Here is a 19,022-nt window from a genome sequence, read left to right as displayed (position 1 = left end):
ACGGGTCGCCTGTGGAAGGAACAGTGAAACGAAGGTGCGTGTCAGTAGAAAAAAAAATAATGATAATGAAAGAAAAAGGCAAGAAACCAAGAAACATACCCTTACTGGTCGAATGCTTTAGCTTTGAGTGAGTGAGTGAGTGAGTGAGTGAGTGAGTGAGTGAGTGAGCAGTGAGTGAGTGAAGTGAGTGAGTGAGTGAGTGAGTGAGTGAGCGAGTGAGTGAGGGGAGTGAGTGCGTGATGCGTAGGTGAGTGAGTGAGGTGAGTGAGTGGAGTGAGTGCTATGTTGAGTGAGTGAGTGAGTGTATGAGTGAGTGAGTGAGTGAGTGAAGTGAGTGAGTTGAAGTGAGTGAGTGAGCGAGCGAGTGAGTGACGAGCGAGGTGGCGACGCGCGAGCATCGATCGATCAGACAGACAGACAGTTGAAGTGCAAAAGAGCAGACAGGCTAATGTATTATAGGTACACAAGCTAGATAGATGGATAGATGGATATATCAAATAGATGGATAGACAGATAGATAAAGCGTGCGTGATCTGTCTATCTATCCATCTATCTATCGATCGATCCCCGAATCGTGCACTTATACGCTAACTTCAACCCTTTCCTGTTTGCCCTCTCCGAATACACTTTACAGCGCCTGAAGCAGCAGAAGAAAAAAAATGTCACCTTCAGTTTGTCCGCTGATTAACTGACTTTTTCTTCTAAAGAAGAAAAAAGAACGCTTTTTTTATGTATACTCTACCCGTGTAAACTCGTTTAGCGTTTCTCGTTAGCGTCTGCGTAAGACTAGTGCCGCTTCTCTTAGAAGCCGGCCCGGCGAGCGCGCCCAACTGCGAGAAGAGAAACCAAAACCATAAGGGAATAACAATAAAAGCCGCCGACAGGACCAAGAAAAAGATGATCGGCCACTTGACGTCTCAAATTTTCTCCGCTCCCATCGTCTTCTCTGTCGAGGGCTCTATACAGTGGCCCGTTGCGCACTTTATCTACGTAGATGTATACATAAGTATGCACATTTTTGCTCCGTCCGCCTTCCGAGCTACATTCTTATCCGTCCTTTTCAGCGCTCAATTTCGGCGCCGGTTGATTAATGACAACGAGCGCGGTACGCGACAGCGCTTACCGCACCTACACACGCAAACTGCTCAAGGAGACGTCGACGTCACGTGTCCTCGGGCCAACAGCTCAAACTCAGTGATCATAGCGACGCGACTCCCAGAAAAAAAAATACGAAGAAAATATTTAAAACAAGGACGTGTTTACGTCATATCGACCTTCTGTTGCGTTTCTGTAGCTTTCGGTGTCGTCTCGTCAGATAATTTATTGAGTGTCAATGTTGGCGTACGCAGGCGTTTGCAGCTTCTCTCCTGTCCCCTCATTCGATATTTATTTTTCCTTCTTTTGATCTCCTTGACGTCACTGCAAACTAAGTTATTTACTAGGTATTTAATTATTCTTATTATTACTCTCTTTTTTTGCTGCAGTAAGACATTGATAAATTGAGTAGCCACCGTATACTCCCCACGTCAATCTATCCACAGCAACCAAAGTATAACAGTACAACTCAACGTTAAAAAAAAAAAGCCTAGTAATGTTATAAGGATATTCTATTGAGTTTCTGCCGCTTGCAATGCAGTCTCATCAGGGAATTCATTGAATGTCAGTGTTAGCGTGTGTAAGAGCACATTGTTTTCCTTCATTTCCCCTATTTTGGTGCATATCCCCCCCCCCCCCCCCCCCCCACGTCTCCCCCAATTTCTTCAGCTCATAGAAAAGCAGCGACTAAATGCAACTGAGAGAATATGTTGTAGGATAAGAAAAGCAAGCAAAATAAAAAAAGCCGTACGACGCTCGACAGGAGTTCCTGACACGCTGCTCGCACGGAGAGATGATTTGTGAGCAGGAAAAACAACGGAGACAACGCTTCCCTCGGGCAGGCCGGCAGGCGGGATGGTCGCGGAAGCGGCGGCGGTATTCTGTAGTACAGTATACGTATAGCAAGCAGCTCGACGTGTATGGGAAGGAAGCCCCGAATCGGCAGTTTTGCGACCGAGTGTCTGCGCCGCCTCGCGTGCGAAGGAGAATAGAAAAAAAAGCGACAAACACAAAAAGAAACAAAGAACGCATGTGCGGTTCGTCGAAGAAGTGACAGACGAGGAAATGGAAAATACCGCATCGCGGAATAAAGTCAAAGCTTGACGTGACGCGAAAGTCAGGGATGGTGTGTGTGTGTGTGTGTGTGTGTGTGTGTGTGTGTGTGTGTGTGTGTGTGTGTGTGTGTGTGTGTGTGTGTGTGTGTGTGTGTGTGTGTGTGTGTGTGTGTGTGTGTGTGTGTGTGTGTGTGTGTGTGTGTGTGTGTGTGTGTGTGTGTGTGTGTGTGTGTGTGTGTGTGTGCGCGCGCGCGCAGAGGGGGGGGGGGGGGGGGGGGGGCAGGTTACGCTTGTCGAGAAGGTGCCGTCGTCCTATACACGGCGAGGCATGCGACTTGCGTGACATAACGCACGAGCATTGCTGCTCCTCTATCTCGAAGGCCGGGTTGCGCAATCCGTATACTGTTAAACACCTCATGCCGTGAAACAGGCGGAAACCGTGCGGAACGCGTCGTCCGAAGTGGCGTCGACGACGACGCAGGTATATAGGCATCAGTTCGTGTCGCTACCTGACAACACGCGCTTTCGTTCATTCACGGATTCGCGCGGCCCGGTAGAGTGGTGAGAAAGCTCGGCTGACTATCGCGTTCTGTATACCTTTCGGGTGTAGCTTTTGATAGCTTTTTTTTTTAATTGCGTGACTTTGAGGAACACTGTAGAGGGCACCAGGTATATGAACGCAGTTGATGAGGTACAAGCAGACGACAGAGGGATATTGCAGACTGACAGAGATTGCAGACGACAGACTGATATTGCAGACGACAGACGGAGATTACAGACGACAGACGGAGACTGCAGACGGATTCGCGCAGACGGGACCATCCCAAAAGTTCGGCTGGGTTCGCATTTTGTGTCTTATAAGCGCCGTTTTTGATAGCATTTATGTGCACTCCATGATTTTCAGAAAGTTCAAAGGGACGGAATACATGAACGTTGTTGAGGAAGCATATATGCAAACGACAGACGGGGAGTGGAGACGAAGGATTCGCGCAGACGAAACACGCACTGAAGTTCGACAACCCCTCGCGTTGTTTAATATTTAGGTGTAGCTTTTGATAGATTTCATTTGTATCGCATGACCTTGAGATACTGTAGAGGGAAGCCGGCATGAACCTTGTTCAGGAGGCACAGGCAGACGGAGAAGGCAGACAGATTCGCATAGACGGAGTACAGTATCAAAAGTTCGGCTGAGCGTGTGTTTCGTTGCGAAGCTGCTTATTGAGACGGAGGAATGAACCTAGTTGAAAATGTAGAGGCAGATGTACGATAAAATAAAGAGGGAAAAGAAGAGAGGTAGATAGAGAGACTAGCAAAGTTAACTATTTGCAGCAATGACGTTAGAAGTCCACAAGGACTGTCTATCTTTCTTATAATTCCAAAGGCTTGATTGATCGAAGCTGGAAATCTTGCTTTCTCTCTCTCTCTCTTTTTTTTTTAGAAGTGAAGAACGAAATAAAGATGCGTCCCTTGTGTACTCGTAGCAAAACACTGGTTTCTCAAAGGAGTCAGGGGTAATGATAAATTTTCGTTTTACGAACGCGCCAGACGTTGAATATTTGCACAGAAATCAATTAATTAACGATTAAAGTGATTAATATTTGTCCCTCGTCCTACTTTGATGTCCACGTGCATGGGTAATAGACACGTTTCACGAGAGTTGAGTCGGCTTCTCACGCTAAAAGCTTGCCGCCTGAAATACGACGGCACGGCGAGTTTTCGCAATGGCTGAACGTTAATTCTGTAGCGCACACTAAAAGCGCGCACAGAACGCTTACCGTAGCACTGTGATCACTTACGAAACTGCACCTACCACGCAATACTCACTTTGCTAGAACAAAGGTCAGGACAGAATGCCACTATGACAGAAACTTTCCGCTACAGTTTCTGTGCTGACATTACAGCCGCATGGAATAATTTCTCAGCGACCATCGCAAATGATAATGACATTAACAAACTTGTGCTGGGGTTCCACCATGCATTTGAGAGTCTGACTACTCAAGGTCTCTTATCGTCAAATTAACTATATGTGAACGCAGTACTGTGTATTCTCGTGAATATAATGTTCATATATGCTCTTCTGATTTCTCTACTTATATTGATAATGAAGAGAAAGTCTAGAGTAACAATTAATTAGTCGATTAGTTGCGGATTATGCCTCCTTGGTAGGTATCATCGCTGTTATCAAAAGCCAGCGTGTCCTTGATTTCTTTCTTGATTTCTTTCAAATTAATTCTTGCGTTTTTTTTTCTGCGTTTAGTTACGTATACAATAGCACCCAACTGATACGAACCTATTTAGACCAGATAAATTAGTTGAATATTAGTTTCATAACTTCGATTTGTTTTCCACGTCGGACTGCAGCTGCGAAAAAGAGTTAGAGTGGCCGTTGTGGTACGTTCTTTTTCATCAGTTATTTAATGGTTCAAACTTTTAAGCACTATACTACTTGCATCATACACTATGTCAGCAATCGTGACTTTCGCAAACAGTGTATCGAAGGTACAGTAGAGTCATGTACACTGAATTATGATTACCATCATGCGACCACGGTTGATGCAAGTTGTTTCGAATCATGGTTCCGCGTACCGTCAGGTTTATCGTTTTACCGCAAGACCGCCACTACCTCGTCAACGGTGAAAACCGCTAAAATTGGCAGGTAGAGTGCGCAGCGTGTATGACGTGCGGAGCTTTTTTTTATTTTTTTGTACGTTGAAATTCGTAAAGCGATAGCCCTAACGATACGCTGAACCCCGAGTCTAAAAAACTTGCATGAACCATGGGCGCATGATCGTGAACAGAATTCAGCCTACGTGACTCCACTGTATACCTGCGATACAATTTTTGCGAAAGTCACGATTGCTGACACGGTGTATGATGCAAGTAGTATAGCGCTTAAAATCTTGAACTGCTGAAAAAGAACGTATAGGACGACGGGCCAATCTAATTCGCTCTCGCAACTGCACTCCGACGTGGAAAATCAATCGAGTTATGAAATGACTCGAACCGCAATACCGCCACCAACCCTGTCAGCGGTGAAAGCGCTCAAATTGGCCGGCAGAGTGCGCAGCGCGCATGACGTGTGGAGATAAGAAGCCGGGCTCACCACGACGCTGCCGAGAACGCCGCGAATATGCAATAACAGCGAACTCTTGTGACACACGCGAGTCTAAAGCCCGAGCCCACAGTGCGTCTGATTCGGAGAACTTTGAGAACGTGCGGACGTAATAAACAAAACGAAACGGCCCGACAACAAGCATCCAATAGCGCGGTGCGATCCTTATACCGAACGTGTGCAGAGAGCAGTATACGCGGCAAAGTATTGCACAATGCTTGCACAGCGCGCTAGAGAGAATACGTTCGCTGAAACCAATCTTTTATTACCGAATAGTTCTTTTGCTATTATCGTTTACGCGTTTCTTTATTTCGTGCTTTAGAGTGTGAGCAGGTGTTGTGCCGAGAAAAATCCTCAAGTGACACACGACTAGCTCCGATGCTCGCTTCTTTGTTCCTCTTACGTCAGACGGAGCGCGGGCATTTTTTTGGTGGCGCAATCGTTCTCTTCACGGATGGAAGGCTCGGCAACAAACCTTGTTCGAAAAGCGTTCCTAAAGTGTCGAAACTTTCGCAGTCGCCAGGAACAGTGGTGAAGAAAAGCCTAGCAAACGCCTTTCAAACGGTTAAGGCTGCTTTTCTCGGTAATACGCTCGAACCTCGATCCTGGACTTTGGGCATTCGCGAAGTCGTTGCCATGCAGATGCATTTTGTAACAACGGGTGCCGTTGCTATCGCGATAAGCTGCGAACAAGTCGAGAGCTAAGGCGCCGAGCCATCGCGAAGAGTTTTCAGCGCGGAATCATAATGCATGCACGCTTGTCGTAATCGATTGCGATGTATTGTGGGATTGGAGTGAATCCACGTGACGACCGTCCATTTCGAGACTCCTTACGTCATCCAGTAGACGACACCTATGGACGCTACCACAGAAGAACTGAAATTTGGACCAGTTGGTTTAGATTCATCGCGATGTCTTAGGCGCCGAGCAGAACACAAAAGTAACATATGAGGAATGATACTGTTTAAGCATTACAAGTATGTTGTTGTGGCACAAGAGTAAGGTTACGCGAGAAATTCTGGAAGCATACCATATACTCAAGAACTCAGATAACTGTGTCGGCTGCTGGTCAGTGGCACTGTCCACTAACGAGATACACCTTTGAGAAGACTTGAGATTAGAGTTATTATTGAACGCTGGTTTTCTCGCCAGTGTTCTTATTCCCTTTTTTCTTCTTTTCTTTTTTTGCGCTTGCGTGTCTTCGGTGCGCGTTGTCTGGGGTTTTTATTTGCGTAGTTTTAATAAATACTTCGAGAATTTTGCGAGTAGCGCCGTTGTACGCCCTCCATCGTTTGTATTCTGCCTGGCTGGCGCCTAAGACACCACGATTGAATCTACCACAGATTTTTCTGCAAAAACAAAAAAAAAACAAAAAAAAATACCAGAAGAATCTGCGGCGCTGAGATCGTTCCACTATCCTGGGAATGATGATTATACATTGATATCTGAGCTTTCCAATGTTCGTGCTTGTGGTCTCAAACGTTCTCGTGATGTTGCTTGTCACGCTTTACCTTTCCGAATTTCCGAGGACAATTGTCATCTTCTAAAACACAGCAAGCCCATTAGTCTCTGCCTGCGTGCGTGCAATCACAAAGCATTGCTGGATTCATAACGCGATACTTCGTCGAAAACGATCAGTCATGCGTGATCATGTATTGTTAAACACACGCAAGTAAAAAACGACAAAATGAAAAAAAGAATTAACGATAAAATGCAAGGATTGCAATGATTTTTCACATCCAAATGGCCAAAGTACTTGCAGTGTTAGAAAAGAGGCAAAAAAAAAACGGATAAACAAAGCAAGACATCCCTCTCTGTTTGCGGCGTCACTCCGTCTGCGCTATAAGGGTTACTTAACGACCGGACCGTGGTTGTGGTATCTTTCATGCGCGTGGTACGAGAAAGAACCTCATGGCGACTCTATAGAGCCAAAGCAGCTAGGCGTCGGGACGCGCACGGAATCATTAAGCAAGCGGCTTTCGAACTGTCCGGGCACAGTCTCGCTGAAAGTACGTGACACCAATGTAGACCTCGCCTTGATATATGCACATTCACGTGTCTCCGAGGTGTTTCTTGTCATCGTGACTCAACGTCCCGTTTTTAATAACGGTCGCGCGGGTTTTACTCATACACTGCGGAAAGACTGGAGTATACACTGACAACCTCATTAAGAGGACATTAATAAGCAATCGTACACAAAGTAAGCTTACACTCATACGGATCTCTTTCCAAAGCTCAGCTTTCGATAATTTCCCGAGAGCTCTGCTTCGCACAGAGTTCAGTGCGCGCGTTGGATCTGCACTTCATTCTTTTCTATTTGAATTTCGCGCCGAAACATCGGCGCCGGTACGTCAGTGTGGTGTCACGATTTCACGTCTGTCTCCGGATCCGCCAGTGTTTTAGCGCAAGCTCCTACTGTGGACCCTGCGGTCAACTGTATTCTCAACTTGCCCTCGACACTGATGCTTAATATACATATATACATATATATATATGCTAAACTAATGAGGACTCGCGAAACAGACGTCGCTTTAAGTATACTGAAAGACCCCTAGATGAAGTTACTGATGGTGCTGTTTTATCTATTCAGGTGACCTGTGCTATAGTATATAGTCATTGTTGTAGGCTATGAAAAAAAAGGAAGAAAAGAAAAAGCGATAAAGGGGAAAACGCACTGAGCGCACGAAGATACGATAAACCAGAGAAAGACAAACGAGCTTCCTTTCGCAATGAGCATCGTTCACGTGGAAGAAGAAAAAAAAAAAGAACAAGAAGAAAAAGAAGCAGCCCAGCGGGAGGCCATTAGCGCAGTGGTCAGTTAAAGCGATAAAATGTGGACGGGGAAGGGACAGGGAGGTCATTTTCAACGCTCGCGCCTACACCAATGGAGTTGGAAGGACAACCCACCGACTGTCACACCCATTGTACCTTTAACCCACTTCGTATACGATATTGGTGGCCCATATATGTATTTCGCACGGCGCTTTCTTTGTGATTTCGATACCGCACAGCCCCTATCTTTTGGAACTGCGTTCGGAACTCAATTACGGTTCTCGCCGTGGTCGCATGTGGCACGCAAACGCAACTGACAAGTTCTTATATACAGTCCAGCCTCATTACAACGAAGCAGGATGAACGAAATAATGGATATAACGAAGTAAGTGAAATTCCCCTTGAAATCCCCAAAGAGACGCATAGCTAGTGCAGTATATGAAATAACAGATATAAGGAAGTAATTGTGGCTCCCCATCAACTTCGTTATAACACAATTTCACCGTATAAGCATAACGAATACGCTTTCCACCATACGTTGAACGTTTAAGCGACTCTGCGGGCGTAAAGCTAGATGAATAAAAAAAGTTAATACGAAAATACATTCACACATAGCCTCAGGGCCAAGGCACAAAATGAATTCATAAAGCTGGTCGTTCCTTACAAAAAAAAAAAAAACCATGAGGCTCATGTAGACTGGCTTGCTGTTCGACGTGCAACAATTCTTTATAGACTATATTTATTTACAGACTATATAGCAAAATGTTGTTGTGCGAGTGGACGCACGCGCCAAGCGTATCAAAGTGCCATGGTGCACGAGGCACGGACTGGTAAGGAATTGTCGTTCTCCGGTGCCGTGGCTAGCGTATGTGGCCTATATTGACAGGTCCAAGTAAAAGAACCTGAATTAGTAAACTATAGTGGCACCAATGGCGGACACGGTAACGCAACAAAACAATCACCAAGGGTGCATAATTTGTGACGTTCAGAATGTCGGGCACAGTCAGTCTCACGAACAAAAGGAGCACCCTCGCATACGCTGTCCGCACTTTCAGTGGAAACGATACTGTAATTAACACCATGAATGCGGGCAAAATTCGTCTGTGGCCCAATCAGATAAATGTTTTCTTTGTTAATTGTTCTGTGAAGCGTTTGTTTTGGGCTTGTAAACGTGGATATGGCTGTTCTGGTCACTATGTGCATAGTTTAGGGTGCTTTGATATACTAACTCACTCGCTGGAGGACCTGGATTCGAACCTCAGCATCGGAAATGTTTTTTTTTTTCTTTTTTTTTTTTTACAAAGCGACAGCTTGCGCTGAGACATTGAAAGGATAAACATATATACCTACGAGCTGAATGTGTGTTCTACCTAGCTACGCCATACACCGGAGAAGTACTCCCCTAAGTACAATTACACGCACCAGGGATTCCACTATCAAGTCGATTTTCTTCTACTCCTGTACATCTAACTCAAAATCGAGGACTACGGTCTCAACTTGGCATTGCGAAATTTCGAGAGTGCTCGTCAGTTTCAGTTCGTAGTTTAAAACTCAGTTCTTTCTTTCGGCGAGACTGTGGCCCCTATGCTTTTGCCCGCGGTTTTACATAGGCAAAGAAAACTTGGCTTCAAACGAACAGGCTATTATCTCTCTCGCCGGCCACAAAGGGATGACCCGGCGCAAAAGAAAGCCAGAGCTAACACCGCGCGCACGCTATGCAGCAGTGGTAAATGAACGGGGCACCAGGAGAGAATGCTATCAGTTCCAGCACCGTGCGTAGACTTCAAAAGCTGTGCCCCGTTTGGCGCCCGAGCATTAGGCATACAACAGCGCGGCAGCTGCGAAGAGAGCAAATAGTAAAAGCCTTCGAGGGTGATGTCACCCGTCCTTGAGTCGCGGTTATACAGCCACGAACCGTCGCGCGAGGTGTACACACAAACGCGCGCGCACACACCGCGCGAAGACCGAAGAGTCGCAAAAGGGCGACGGCGACGGCGGCGCTAAGCGCGGGAAAGATAAGAGCGAGCGCGCGCTTTTGTTTACGCGCGAAAACCCAGGCTCTTGCTGCAGTTGCCGCAGCCAGCCAGCCGCGGGCACTTAAAAAAAAAAAAAAAAAGAAAGAAAGCTTTCTCTCGGTGTATAGTGTGAATTCGTTATGGCCAAGGCCGGGTGGCGTGAGCGGTCGCGACGTTCACGTCATGCATATGAGGCACCGATAGCCGTCCTTTCTATTATAGTATGCCTCTTTGTTAAGCGTGATTTCGACGCGACCTGAACGCGCTCTGAATGTACTGCGCGCTTCGTCTTCGTCGGCAGATTTACAGTTTGCAGCCGTTGAGTAACGGCTTCTCTGCTTGGTCTCCATAACAGGATATCGTTGCATTGCCATGAACCATGAAATGAAATGAAATGCATGAATGAATGAATGAATGAATGAATGAATGAATGAATGAATGAATGAATGAATGAATGAATGAATGAATGAATGAATGAATGCTGAGGAAGCCGGCAAGGTGGAGGAAAGTTCATCAAAGGGAAAATTAAATCTCATACAGCCGACTGTAGCACGAAGCGAAGGAATAATTGAATGAATGAGTGAATGAATTCAAATTAGGCGAACAGTCGCAAACGCGCGTAAGCGATTATATTATTTTTTTTTAGAACACAATAACCATTTGTAACACCCTGCAGGCTCGATTGCACAGGCTCGTGTACGTAACGAGCCTTTTTCCGGCAAACGTTATCCCACAAACGAAGACAATGGTGCATCTGATCGGGTAAACGGGTAAGCTATTCAGCGTCCTCCAAGCACATGGCAATAGGTGTTGCCCTGGATTCGTGTTTTTTTTTTTTTTTTTCACAGTGAAACTAATGTTGCCACTGCTAAACTTAGCAGTTATTAGTGTTTTTTGCTGATAGCGCCGAGTATAATGCCTGCGGTGTCGATGAGACTACAGAACACCTACTGTTCTACTGTCCATCTTTACAAAACGAAAGAAATGACCTCTGCAACGTTCTCGATAGGCTGGATAGAAGACCGTTCACCTTGAGCAAGATCTTGGGACCATGGCCTCGAATATCACAGATGCAAAAGGCCACAAAAGCGCTGCTTCGATTTTTGAAAACTACAGGACTGAGTGACCGTCTATGAACCGGACTGATTGATCGTCAGTGATAGAGCAGAGATCTGTTGCTATGTCGGCGATATCCACAGCGGACTTTCTATTCTTCTCTTAATCTCTCTCTCCCCTTTTCCCTTACCCCAGTGTAGGGTAGCCAACCGGGCTCAGTCCTGGTCAACCTCCCTGCCTTTCATTAAATCATTTTCTCTCTCTCTCTCTCTTTTACATTATTTCGACGTTTATTTTTACACCCGTAAATACATAATACTTGAATGCTATTCATGTATTGATTGATACAGCATTCTCTCACAACATTCTCTTACAGCTATCTTTTTATTTAAGTAGCGGAAGAGGGCTGGCTATATGTGGACGGAGAAAAAAAAAACAATATAATTTATTGTTTCCCTTTATCCTTGCTAATAAAACGCGCTTGGAATTCGATCCTCAGGAAAACTGAACACTGTTTCGAAAAAGCAGCAAGGCGTTCAGTCTACATATAGGTATGTCGAGCGCTCCCTCATTTCTGATGGTGAGGAGTGTAAAAAGAACAACTCGAGTACCGCGCCAAGGAGCTTTGCATGCGTGGTAACGATACCCAGAAGGTCAAAGTTATTCCGGAACAGATGGGGCTTGCACATATTTATTTCGGACATTTTCCACCCGCGATAGCCCACAGGCTAATGACGTTCCGTCGCTGAACTCGAGGTAGCGGGTTCGTTCCCGGCCCCGGCGCCCGCATTTCGAGTGTCGAATTTTGAAAAGGAAAGAAATGATAGAAAAAAAAAAAGAAACTGCTCGCGTACTTCGATTGAGATGCACGTTAAAGAGCACTAGGTGGTCAAAATTAGTCCGGAGCCCCCGACTACGGCATATACCTCATGATCAGATCGCGGTTTTTGCATGCAAAACGCCAAATAAATATTTGTTTTCTCTTTTTCTCCTTTTCTTTCTTTTTTTTCTACTTTGCGACATTGTAGCGAATAAATCAATCATTCAATTCAAATTTCAATGTTCTTTCCTTGCACTATATATATATATATATATATATATATATATATATATATATATATATAATATTAGCGTTTCGTGCTTGTTTACTATGTGCCCTTACCAATGTAATGCGCGCATATTTTGGTGCCGCCGCCAGGCTCTTGACCGAAAGCCAACGGAAGAAACCTCGAATCGGTCTTCACTGTGTAGATCGCGCACCATAAGCCTTTTACAGGCGTGCTCAGCGCTTGAGCGGATATGACTCGATGAAAACTAGGAAAAATTGGAAGAGCCGTGCTTTTTTTGCCAACGTTTTTCGCTCGAGAACATCCCACGAGCAAGGCACACATCGTTGCGCTGTTCCCGATCGCCGTGCACCGTCTTTCCACTTGCGACCACTGCGAAACAGTGTCAATTTAGCGCGTAATCTTTTTTTTTTTTTTTTTTTTTTTCAGTTTCCGGAAGGACGCATATCTGCTTGCTTTCCAAGTTGTTTCGCACATCTTGGCAGTGTTCTTACGTTGTTTGGGGAAGAGGGAGGAAGGAGCAACCTGCTGTTTTCAGAGCTTTTGAAACCGTTGTAGTACGTTGAACTGTCTCTATCTTGTTTTATTGCCACCACGACTACCAGACAAAAGTCCCTGCCTCCTTTACAACGGGCGGACGATTCCATGCAAGGCGACATTCACTATAACGCGGTACAGTCCCTCCTTTAAAGTCATATAATAGAACAAAACAAAACAAAACAACATATGTCGCCGGAACCTCCACAGCGTTAAAATGTTGAGGGGTATAAAATATCAGGCGAGGTTACCCGAATGTTCTTACGCAACCGCAGGCGAGAGCTGGTCGTCTCCAGAGTCCCATTTCCAAAACGAAGGGGGCAAGAAAATAACAACTCCGGTTTGCGGTGACGGTTACGCCTGCAAAGTGCGAGGCTGCTTCGGTCCAACAGGGCACTCGTAAGCATTTCGCCATCGCCAAGCAAACGCGCGCTCCAGACAAGCCATTACAATTCGGTCCCTGCGCCGCTAACGAGCCCGGTCGTTGCCCCACGAATCCGCTGCGTGAGAATCGGAGCAAGCGGCACCGACGCTAATCCCTCCGCATCGAAACGACGCGACGCGAGAGTGATACGCAGTCATTGTTACCGCACATAACTTACAGACCTTGTTCGGACATCTACAGACATTAAGGGGCAAACGGAAATTATGTTTCATGATAGCCGTCTGGAGTATAGCATTCCAGGTTTGCCGCCAACGAAGAGCTCTCTCTCTCTTTCTACAGAGAACTTACGAAATATCTTGGAGGAGGACGAGAGATAGGATATAGGTACGGAAGTCAACCAAACGCGCGTGCGGTTTGCTACACCACGCATAGGGGGAAGGGGGGCGTTAACGGTTGAAAAGGAAGGAACGAGAGAGATGAATGGAGGAACTATAGCATTGAGAACGCGGGGCGCTGCCCATCACGCCTAGGGTAGGCCATTGAGGCCAGTGGACTTAAGAAATTGTAGTAAAGCACCTGTTGCTTTGTTATGCATGCGTAATGCACGCGTAATGTCCGCGTTATGCGCGCGTAAAGCGAAATTCACCAAATGCTGGCTTGTCCATTGAATACCAACGTTTTCGCGACCATTAATGCCAACTTTTTTGTCATATAATGCGGAAAACTGCCGTATTTAATGGATTTCGTGGAGACCCGTCTGTCACTTTATAGTCACGTCGTACTTTACGAACATGCTTCTGCGACAAGCACTTCGCCGTTATTTAACGTCGGCGCCTTGCGCGGTGAGGTGAGCTACACGTGTATTGTACAGCAGCAGTTAGGTTACGCGTGCGCAGGATCAGAGAACGACAATGGTCTACATTGGGAATGTCAAAGTTTTTCAGAGCGGCGCAACGCACAAAGAGGTACTGCAGCTTCGGAGGTACTAAAGCATGCGCCGACAGACAGAAAATAGCCAGTTTCGCCCGAAGGCAGAGCATCAATTGAAAGCGATAACCACGTTTCCTTCACACGGTGTTCTAACAAGGTGTTCTAACAATACGCGGAGACAGCGTGACACTAAGCAGCACGCGAGACAACTGCTGCTAGGCAGTGTGTCACAACCGTGGCAGGATAGGGATACGCCGGCAGCGGCGCTACTATGGCCGTCACACCTCGATGGTGCGCCGGTGAATCCTAGTGAAAGGATTAGATGCAGTTGGCTTTACGCTTTCTATGCGTTCCGTTCCGACCACGCAGTGTACGGAACACGTTGCGGTGTGAGCGCACCTATACTCGGCAGGAATGCTACAACGTGTGCACGCAACTGTCGTGCCAGCAGCGGAAATCACATGGCGCCGCCCTGGACCGGCAGCGCCGATTGTGCGGATGGGGTATACCCGCCGCGGTAGCTCAGTCAGCTAAGGCGTTGCGCTGCTGATCGCGGGATCGAATCCCGGCCGCGGCGGCCGCATTTTAGGTATCAATAATTCGATACCTAAAATAACACTTTGATACAAAAAATTTTTCAAGGGGATCTTACAGCTGTTCGCTATACACGATAAGTCGTTATATCCGGTTTTCGATATATCCGGGTTCGACTGTAACGCATAATACCAAGACGGCACGACGGCGCATCCACCGCGCGAAAATCGACTCGATCGCGTCCGTAGAATGAATGCCATCGCAATAGCAGCGGCGGCGGCCAGAAACGGCGCCAGCGACAGGGACCGACCGACCGACGACGGCGTTTCCTGTAAAGCGATCATCGTCGTAATGTACGCAGCAAGCGGCGCGGTGCGCACGTTCGGCGATCCCGAGGCACGCGAGGACGCCGGTCCGCCGGCGACGCAACGCGATACGGCAGCAGCGACGAAGGGCTCGCGTCTTTCTCAGCGCCAGAGTGACGCCAGCCCGCGAAGCGCGCGGCCGCGCGCGTGCGACCGCGAGGAAGAAACAAAAAAAGTAAAAACACGTGCGCGGCGGCGTCGGCGGCGCCAAAACTCCCGCCAATGCCAGAGGACGCGAGAGCGCGAGCGCGCGCTGGATGCGTGTCTTCGCCAAAACGGCGGCGAGAGAGGAGAGTCAGCGACCGCCCCGCAAAAACAGCGCGAGCGACGACGACGACGCGCGTTCACAATCGAGGTCGGGTAGGCCACCGACGGCGAGTTGCGAAAGTAAGAAAAAAATATGTGTCAGAGCAACAAGATAAACGACCGCGGGCGAGTTTTATGTTCTGCTTATCAGCCGGTGCCTTCTTTAAAGGGGCATTAAAGGGTAATATTATCCCCTCCGGGGCGCTGTGAGCACAATTGCGCGCGCCAGTGTAGTTCATCAAAAGCAAATGCGCTTATGAGAGCGATAAGACTTAAAAGAAGTGTCGCGGACGTTTCCGAACGCTATACTGACGGGATCCGTTCCGTAAATTTGAATACGTGTAAAAGTGTTCTATTAAAACCAATTGGAAGCTATAGACGGCCGAGGGTTTCCTCTCGGTGTCAGTATGCCGTCGCGCAGCGGCTTAACTGATTTTATTGTTTCTCACGATGTTTTAGAACGGGCGTAATTTTTCGAGTGGCTGGAATGGTGCTATACACAAAATAGTTGACGTTCGCGCGGCTGACACGTTTACGTTCGCTCCTACTCTCGACAATTCTCGCGCGGAGTGCACATTTTGTAAGCTTGACAAAACGCAACGGAGAATAAAAAAACATCCTTAAACGGTTCTGCAACTCCATACTGCTTTTGCGATTCTGTTTATAAGATACTACAAACGTACTAAAGCTAATGTTTTCAAACGGGCGGAAGTATTTGGCACCCGACTTATTTCCGGAAATGTAAAAAAAAATTGTTGTACATCTTCCTCGGACGTTAAAGCACGATACTTTATTAGCAATTGTGAAAGCTGGGGAGATGTATTAGATAGTATTTTAATTTGATGCTAACGATGGTCTCGTAATGACGCACCTGCTGAGATCGACTGTATCCCGAGGCTATACGTATATGATGACGCTGCTCGTTGTAAACTGACGAGCGCGCGGCGCGCGTTTCTTCTGCTGGTTGCGCTCTCCTGTGCCAGCCGAATTGATGGCAAGAACGGAGCGAATTAGCTGGCATATTGTGACATCACCATGCAACCAGATACCGGGTACCGAAACTAATGCTCTCCTCAATTAGGCTGCACGTTTGCCCTATAGTTCAAAAAGTGCAGCCCTTTAGTCCTCCTTATAACAGTGCAGCTCGTGGCTCCTGAACCTCCGCTCTTCGATTTGACTTGTGGTGCAAGCAAAATTCTGCACCCAGTTCACGGTTCACGCTATAGTTTGGAAGTACAGGCCCAATGCAAGCTCTCGGTATAGCGTGCGCTATAGCGCTTGTTGCATAGCGGTACACGGACGTAAATATCTCTCGCTTTGGTTCAATCAGTTCCTTATAGCTGGCGTGAGAATGTGATGCACAAGTTCTATGCCCGAATGGTTGTGCAGGTAAAGTGATGTTGCGCGTTAACCTCGCTTCAATTGAATGTGTTCCTCTTGGAACGCGTTTTCTGTCGAAAAAGTAGTATCCTATAGCCCACCATTCCGTTCTCGCGACGTAGTGCTATCGCGATAGCGATTCTTGCGATAACGAAACGAAATTACTACCCTCCCTTTTTGATACGTCCAAACTTGTCGAAAAGGTTCACGACAGGACTGCACTGGGAGGTGATGCCGGGTTGCAGCAGAAGCAGTGCCCGCACAGGAACCAAAACTTTGAGCACAGCAAAAAACGCTTGTCGAACAGCGAGAAAGCAGTGCCCGTTCAAAACGTACGCGTCGAGCGATGTGGCAACGAAAGCAGACGCTACGACAAGCGCCCAAGCACGCTGTGACGTGTCACAGGAGCAGACGACACGACACAAATGCGCCAAACGCACGAAATGCGCCGAACAGACAACAAAACTTGCACTTTTCTATTGATTTTCGATATCTCTTCTACACTCGCACAGCACCGCAACGGAACTAGTGCAGAAAGTGTAGCAAAATCGAAGAGAGGCCTAAAACTGCTTCGTAGAGGCAGGTATGGCAGTGAATTATAATTTATCGCACTCCGACGCTGAGGTCCGCGGCACGAGATTACGAAACATAGAAATGAAGTTTGGCCATCCATTTTTCTAGAACAAAGAATGACTCTCTTCCTCCAAGTGATTGAATAGTGTTGTCAAAATAATGCCGTAAGACTATAAACGAATTTGGTGTTGACTGTTCCTTTAATAACCAGAGGAGCGCGGTTCCCTTTGAAAGCCGTCAAAGAAACGCGGTTGTATATAGTCGTGGAGGTACGAGTTATTCCGTACCTTGCACCTGGCCTCCTAAGAGGCGTCAGACAGTGAATGGATAGCAGCTGATTCCTCCTTACCAGAAAGTGAAAAGTTGACGGACGAGCTCGGCGAATATCGTTGTTCGCGCTTCGTGCGACGAATGTGTGTCGCGAGAGATCGAGGTGTAAACGCGAAACTTCCGCGCGTAGATTCTTTTAATATTATTTATTTATTTATTTTACGCGAATGTAACGTTGCTCTCCTATGATTCGCCGCTTACTTCTGCTTACTTTCAGAAATCGAAACACTTACTCCGTCTGATGGAAGATGAAGGAGGAGAGCGACGTTTGGCGTGTCAACAAAAGATAATTTTTACGCGTGCAAAAGAAGTGTTCACGACGTTGCCCATACGAGCGAGCCCCTGCTAACACTCCACCTCTCTAACATTGGCAAGTTGTCGTGTGACTGGCGCATCCGGCGTCGGTCGCTTTAGCGACCTAGAACGAGCGAGCAAAACGAGAATGAACGCATAATTTCTCTTCATAGGTATATCCCAAAAGCTAATCGTCTCGTCTGCTTCGAGCAACGGAAACCCAGTGTGACAGGTGACAATACTACCTATTGTGGTATGCTTCAAAGGGAAGCACCATTTCAAGCTTGCAGATGCGCAGAAAAGAAAATCATAAACAAGAGGTGGTTTTTCGCTTCGATCCACACGAAACTACAACCGCACGCACAGAGGAGCAAGCTCGTGCGCGCGTCTTTTAAAGAAGAACGCCGTTCGCGCGCACATGAAAACACCGATAGGGAACAGAGCGACCGCGACGGAGTTCCAAGTGAGAAAGCGCGAGTGCCGGCGGATCAAGACTCACGTGTCTGTCTGTTCAGCTTCCTCCGCGCGGCCTCTTCTACGATGGGCGGCTTGCCGCCGCCGCCGCGACGTCTCGCAGCGACCGCCACTCCGACCGCACCGGACAAGAACACCAGCAAGAGCAGAACGAACGCACGAATCGCCGGCGGCGTCGTCATCATCATCATCATCACCATCCCTAGCGTCTTCGTAGTCCCGTGCGCCGCAGCAGCTGCAGCCGAGGCGTGGTCGCACGAGGGGCTCGCGGTAATCCTTGTTGCAGGCTGCGATGAGCGGGCGAGCGAGCGGGCGGGCTCTTCTCCACTCGAAGGAAAAAACTCCACAGGCGAGGAGAGATTCGCGCGCGCGCGCCGAGCGACGCTCTCGACATCAACTAAAGCCCGCCGGGCGCGCGCGTCGACGACGTCGGGGCCGGTGCGTGTGTGCGCGCGCGCGCTTTCGTGACGTCACGGGCACCGTACGCGACGTCACGCAGCGCAGCGCCGCTCGCGGAGGTGACGTTGCCGTCGCCGCCGCCGCCGCCGCCACCACCGACGCCGGAGAAGGGATGTTCCCGCTTTTTGCTTTATATTTTTCTTCTTTGGTTTATGCGCGGGCGCATCGGCGCTGCCCTTCCATCTCAAAAAGCGCGCGCGCGCGCGACTGCTGGCCCGCGCGAAAAAAAAAAAAAAAAAAAAAAAGCGCGCGCCACCAGATGGGAGAAAACAGGTGATGCGAT

General features: G+C 47.6%; 1 protein-coding gene across 1 annotated transcript in view; it reads right to left on the bottom strand.

The window, feature by feature from the left end:
* LOC119446523 (dorsal-ventral patterning protein Sog-like) overlaps positions 1-18,700 on the bottom strand; it is a 319,224-nt gene extending 300,524 nt beyond the window's left edge. Inside the window, 1 exon segment of the mRNA XM_037710970.2 lies at positions 18,306-18,700. Coding sequence (XP_037566898.1) covers positions 18,306-18,480 — 175 coding nt within the window. The 5' untranslated portion in view covers positions 18,481-18,700.
* Between the last annotated feature and the right edge of the window lie 322 nt (positions 18,701-19,022).

Source organism: Dermacentor silvarum, chromosome 3, assembly GCF_013339745.2.
Source record: "Dermacentor silvarum isolate Dsil-2018 chromosome 3, BIME_Dsil_1.4, whole genome shotgun sequence".
Taxonomy (NCBI): domain Eukaryota; kingdom Metazoa; phylum Arthropoda; class Arachnida; order Ixodida; family Ixodidae; genus Dermacentor; species Dermacentor silvarum.
This window is presented reverse-complemented; position numbering and strand designations above follow the sequence as displayed.